The sequence below is a fragment of the Oncorhynchus kisutch genome, linkage group LG9, assembly GCF_002021735.2.
Source record: "Oncorhynchus kisutch isolate 150728-3 linkage group LG9, Okis_V2, whole genome shotgun sequence".
Lineage (NCBI taxonomy): Eukaryota > Metazoa > Chordata > Actinopteri > Salmoniformes > Salmonidae > Oncorhynchus > Oncorhynchus kisutch.
The window spans coordinates 44,761,568-44,767,567 of NC_034182.2; the positions used below are offsets into that span (position 1 = coordinate 44,761,568).

Below are 6,000 nucleotides of genomic sequence, written 5' to 3' on the forward strand. Positions count from 1 at the left end.
TAGTGTTAGCGGTAAGGGTTAGCGGTAAGGGTTAGCGGTTAGGGTTAGCGGTAAGGGTTAGCGGTTAGGGTTAGCGGTAAGGGTTAGCGGTAAGGGTTAGCGTAAGGGTTAGCGGTTAGGGTTAGCGGTAAGGGTTAGCGGTAAGGGTTAGCGGTTAGGGTTAGCGTTAGGGGTAAGGGTTAGCGGTAAGGGTTAGCGGTAAGGGTTAGCGGTAAGGGTTAGCGGTAAGGGTTAGCGGTTAGGGTTAGCGGTAAGGGTTAGCGGTTAGGGTTAGCGGTAAGGGTTAGCGGTAAGGGTTAGCGGTAAGGGTTAGCGGTAAGGGTTAGCGGTTAGGGTTAGCGGTAAGGGTTAGCGGTTAGGGTTAGCGGTTAGGGTTAGCGGTAAGGGTTAGCGGTAAGGGTTAGCGGTAAGGGTTAGCGGTTAGGGTTAGCGGTTGGTTAGCGGTTAGGGTTAGCGGTAAGGGTTAGCGGTAAGGGTTAGCGTAAGGGTTAGCGGTAAGGGTTAGCGGTAAGGGTTAGCGGTAAGGTTAGCGGTTAGGGTTAGCGGTAAGGGTTAGCGGTTAGGGTTAGCGGTTAGGGTTAGCGGTAAGGGTTAGCGGTAAGGGTTAGCGGTAAGGGTTAGCGGTAAGGTTAGCGGTAAGGGTTAGCGGTAAGGGGGTTAGCGGTAAGGGTTAGCGGTAGGGTCAGCGGTTAGCGGTTAGGGTTAGCGGTTAGGGTTAGCGGTTGGGTTAGCGGTAAGGGTTAGCGGTAAGGGTTAGCGGTTAGGGTTAGCGGGTAAGGGTTAGCGGTAAGGGTTAGCGGTAAGGGTTAGCGTAAGGGTTAGCGGTAAGGGTTAGCGGTTAGGGTTAGCGGTAAGGGTTAGCGGGTAAGGGTTAGCGGTTAGGGTTAGCGGTAAGGTTAGCGTAAGGGTTTAGCGGTAAGGGTTAGCGGTTAGGGTACGGTAAGGGTTAGCGGTTAGGGTTAGCGGTAAGGGTTAGCGGTAAGGGTTAGCGGTAAGGGTTAGCGGTTAGGGTTAGCGGTAAGGGTTAGCGGTTAGGGTTAGCGGTAAGGGTTAGCGGTAAGGGTTAGCGGTAAGGGTTAGCGGTTAGGGTTAGCGGTAAGGGTTAGCGGTTAGGGTTAGCGGTAAGGTCTACACCTGTTGTATTCGGCGTATATGACAAATAAAATGTGATTTGATTTGTATAGGTTGTTAGGGTAGGGAGTGGAGTTTGGATCGAACCAGGAATCCTCTGCCTCACAAACACAATGTCACCGCTTGACCAAGTCTTAGCCATTTACGCTACAGAGTAGAACCAAGTCTTAGTCATTTAACGCTACAGAGTAGACCAAGTCTTAGCCATTTACGCTACAGAGTAGACCAAGTCTTAGCCATTACGCTACAGAGTAGACAAAGTCTTAGAAGTGAGTTTACAAACCCACATCTGCCACACAACCCCCACACTCACACACTTACTGCAGTTGTTACGGGCATCACACGTGCTGGGAGTAGAGGGACAGCTGGGCTGGCCAGGAGGACACGCACCCCTGAACTGAGAGATACACATGTTAGTGTGTGTGTGTGTGTCATCAGTCTGTGTGTGTGTGTGTGTGTGTGTGTGTGTGTGTGTGTGTGTGTCATCAGTCTGTGTGTGTGTGTGTGTGTGTGTGTGTGTGTGTGTGTGTGTGTTTTGAGACTGTGTGTTATCAGTGTGTGTGTCATCAGTCTGTGTGTTTGTGTGTGTGTGTCATTAGTCTGTGTGTGTGTGTGTCATCAGTGTGTGTGTGTGTGTGTGTGTGTCATCAGTCTGTGTGTATGTGTCACCAGTCTGTGTGTGGTTGGTGTGTGTGTGTCATCGGTGTGTGTGTGTCATCAGACTGTGTGTGTCATCAGACTGTGTGTGTCTTCAGACTGTGTGTTTATCAGACGGTGTGTTTTCAGACTGTGTGTGTTTTCAGACTGTGTGTCTTCAGACTGTGTGTCTTCAGACTGTGTGTTTTCAGACTGTGTGTCATCAGACTGTGTGTCTTCAGACTGTGTGTCTTCAGACTGTGTGTTTTCAGACTGTGTGTCATCAGACTGTGTGTTTCATCAGACTGTGTGTTTTCAGACTGTGTGTCATCTGTGTGTCATCAGACTGTGTGTCAGACTGTGTGTCTTCAGACTGTGTGTTTTCAGACTGTGTGTCATCAGACTGTGTGTCATCAGACTGTGTGTCTTCAGACTGTGTGTTTCATCAGACTGTGTGTCATCAGACTGTGTGTTTCATCAGACTGTGTGTTTTCAGACTGTGTGTCATCAGACTGTGTGTCCATCAGACTGTGTGTTTCATCAGACTGTGTGTTTCAATCAGACTGTGTGTGTCATCAGACTGTGTGTCATCAGACTGTGTGTCATCAGACTGTGTGTGTCATCAGACTGTGTGTCATCAGACTGTGTGTGTCATCAGACTGTGTGTTTTCAAGACTGTGTGTGTCATCAGACTGTGTGTGTCATCAGACTGTGTGTATCAGACTGTGTGTCCATCAGACTGTGTGTGTCATCAGACTGTGTGTCATCAGACTGTGTGTCATCAGACTGTGTGTTTCATCAGACTGTGTGTCATCAGACTGTGTGTCATCAGACTGTGTGTGTCATCAGACTGTGTGTGTCATCAGACTGTGTGAAATCAGACTGTGTGTCATCAGACTGTGTGTCATCAGACTGTGTGTCATCAGACTGTGTGTTTTCAGACTGTGTGTCATCTGTGTGTCATCAGACTGTGTGTCAGACTGTGTGTCTTCAGACTGTGTGTTTTCAGACTGTGTGTCATCAGACTGTGTGTCATCAGACTGTGTGTCTTCAGACTGTGTGTTTCATCAGACTGTGTGTCATCAGACTGTGTGTTTCATCAGACTGTGTGTTTTCAGACTGTGTGTCATCAGACTGTGTGTCATCAGACTGTGTGTTTCATCAGACTGTGTGTTTCATCAGACTGTGTGTGTCATCAGACTGTGTGTCATCAGACTGTGTGTCATCAGACTGTGTGTGTCATCAGACTGTGTGTCATCAGACTGTGTGTGTCATCAGACTGTGTGTTTTCAGACTGTGTGTGTCATCAGACTGTGTGTGTCATCAGACTGTGTGTCATCAGACTGTGTGTCATCAGACTGTGTGTGTCATCAGACTGTGTGTCATCAGACTGTGTGTCATCAGACTGTGTGTTTCATCAGACTGTGTGTCATCAGACTGTGTGTCATCAGACTGTGTGTGTCATCAGACTGTGTGTGTCATCAGACTGTGTGAAATCAGACTGTGTGTCATCAGACTGTGTGTCATCAGACTGTGTGTCATCAGACTGTGTGTCATCAGACTGTGTGTCATCAGACTGTGTGTCATCAGACTGTGTGTCTTCAGACTGTGTGTCATCAGACTGTGTGTTTTCAGACTGTGTGTTTTCAGACTGTGTGTCATCAGACTGTGTGTTTTCAGACTGTGTGTCATCAGACTGTGTGTCATCAGACTGTGTGTCATCAGACTGTGTGTCATCAGACTGTGTGTTTCATCAGACTGTGTGTGTCATCAGACTGTGTGTCATCAGACTGTGTGTCATCAGACTGTGTGTTTTCAGACTGTGTGTCATCAGACTGTGTGTTTTCAGACTGTGTGTCATCAGACTGTGTGTCATCAGACTGTGTGTGAAATCAGACTGTGTGTCATCAGACTGTGTGTCATCAGACTGTGTGTCATCAGACTGTGTGTCATCAGACTGTGTGTCATCAGACTGTGTGTTTTCAGACTGTGTGTCATCAGACTGTGTGTCTTCAGACTGTGTGTCATCAGACTGTGTGTCATCAGACTGTGTGTCATCAGACTGTGTGTTTTCAGACTGTGTGTCATCAGACTGTGTGTCATCAGACTGTGTGTTTTCAGACTGTGTGTCATCAGACTGTGTGTCATCAGACTGTGTGTCATCAGACTGTGTGTCATCAGACTGTGTGTTTTCAGACTGTGTGTCATCAGACTGTGTGTCATCAGACTGTGTGTCATCAGACTGTGTGTCATCAGACTGTGTGTCATCAGACTGTGTGTCATCAGACTGTGTGTCATCAGACTGTGTGTCATCAGACTGTGTGTCATCAGACTGTGTGTCATCAGACTGTGTGTCATCAGACTGTGTGTCATCAGACTGTGTGTCATCAGACTGTGTGTCATCAGACTGTGTGTGTCATCAGACTGTGTGTCATCAGACTGTGTGTCATCAGACTGTGTGTCTTCAGACTGTGTGTCATCAGACTGTGTGTCATCAGACTGTGTGTCATCAGACTGTGTGTCATCAGACTGTGTGTCATCAGACTGTGTGTCATCAGACTGTGTGTCTTCAGACTGTGTGTCATCAGACTGTGTGTCATCAGACTGTGTGTCATCAGACTGTGTGTCTTCAGACTGTGTGTCATCAGACTGTGTGTCATCAGACTGTGTGTCATCAGACTGTGTGTCATCAGACTGTGTGTCATCAGACTGTGTGTCATCAGACTGTGTGTCATCAGACTGTGTGTCATCAGACTGTGTGTCATCAGACTGTGTGTCTTCAGACTGTGTGTCATCAGACTGTGTGTCATCAGACTGTGTGTCATCAGACTGTGTGTCATCAGACTGTGTGTCATCAGACTGTGTGTCATCAGACTGTGTGTCATCAGACTGTGTGTGTCATCAGACTGTGTGTCATCAGACTGTGTGTCATCAGACTGTGTGTCTTCAGACTGTGTGTCATCAGACTGTGTGTCATCAGACTGTGTGTCATCAGACTGTGTGTCATCAGACTGTGTGTCATCAGACTGTGTGTCATCAGACTGTGTGTCATCAGACTGTGTGTCATCAGACTGTGTGTCATCAGACTGTGTGTCATCAGACTGTGTGTCATCAGACTGTGTGTCATCAGACTGTGTGTTTTCAGACTGTGTGTCATCAGACTGTGTGTCATCAGACTGTGTGTCATCAGACTGTGTGTCATCAGACTGTGTGTCATCAGACTGTGTGTCATCAGACTGTGTGTCATCAGACTGTGTGTTTTCAGACTGTGTGTCATCAGACTGTGTGTCATCAGACTGTGTGTCATCAGACTGTGTGTCATCAGACTGTGTGTCATCAGACTGTGTGTCATCAGACTGTGTGTTTTCAGACTGTGTGTCATCAGACTGTGTGTCATCAGACTGTGTGTCATCAGACTGTGTGTCATCAGACTGTGTGTCATCAGACTGTGTGTCATCAGACTGTGTGTCATCAGACTGTGTGTCATCAGACTGTGTGTCATCAGACTGTGTGTCATCAGACTGTGTGTTTTCTTACTATGTAGTTGAGTACAGTTTTCCTCATCACTGCCATCCTTGCAGTCATCCTCTCCGTCACATCTGAAGGCACTAGGAACACACAGACCATTCCTACATTCCATCAGACCCTGGGATTTACAGGCTACGGAGAGAGGAGAGAAGGGAGAGGGAAGAGGGAAGAGGGAAGAGGGAAGAGGGAAGAGGGGAGAGGGGAGAGGGGAGAGGGGAGAGAGGGGAGAGAGGGAGAGAGAGAGGGGAGAGAGAGAGGGGAGAGAGGGAGAGGGGGAGAGAGAGAGAGGGGAGAGGGGAGAGGGGAGAGAGAGAGAGAGAGGAGAGAAAGGAGAGAGAGGGAGAGAGGGGAGAGGGAAGAGGGAAGAGGGGAGAGAGAGGGGAGAGGGGAGAGAGAGGGGAGAGAGGGGAGAGAGGGGAGAGAGAGAGGGGAGAGAGAGGGGAGAGGGGAGAGGAGGGAGAGAGAGAGGGGAGAGAGAGGGGAGAGAGGGGAGAGAGGGAGAGAGAGGAGAGAGAGAGAGGGGAGAGAGGGAAGAGAGAAAGGAGAGAGGAGGGGAGAGAGGAAGAGGAAGAGGGGAGAGAGGGGAGCGAGAGGGAAGAGAGGAGAGAGGGGAGAGAGGGGAAGAGAGGGGGAAGAGAGGAGAGAGGGAAGAGTGAGGAGAGAGGAGAAAGGAGAGAGAGGATAGAGGGGAGAGAGGATAGAGGG

General features: G+C 48.8%; 1 protein-coding gene across 1 annotated transcript in view; it reads right to left on the minus strand.

Annotated features, from left to right (window-relative positions):
• The window catches only part of corin (corin, serine peptidase), a gene marked incomplete in the record, with an annotated part of 115,369 nt that overhangs the window by 54,995 nt on the left and 54,374 nt on the right, over window positions 1-6,000 (minus strand). The window contains 2 exon segments of the mRNA XM_031832686.1: window positions 1,453-1,528; window positions 5,305-5,427. Of these exon segments, the coding sequence (XP_031688546.1) occupies window positions 1,453-1,528; window positions 5,305-5,394 (166 nt within the window).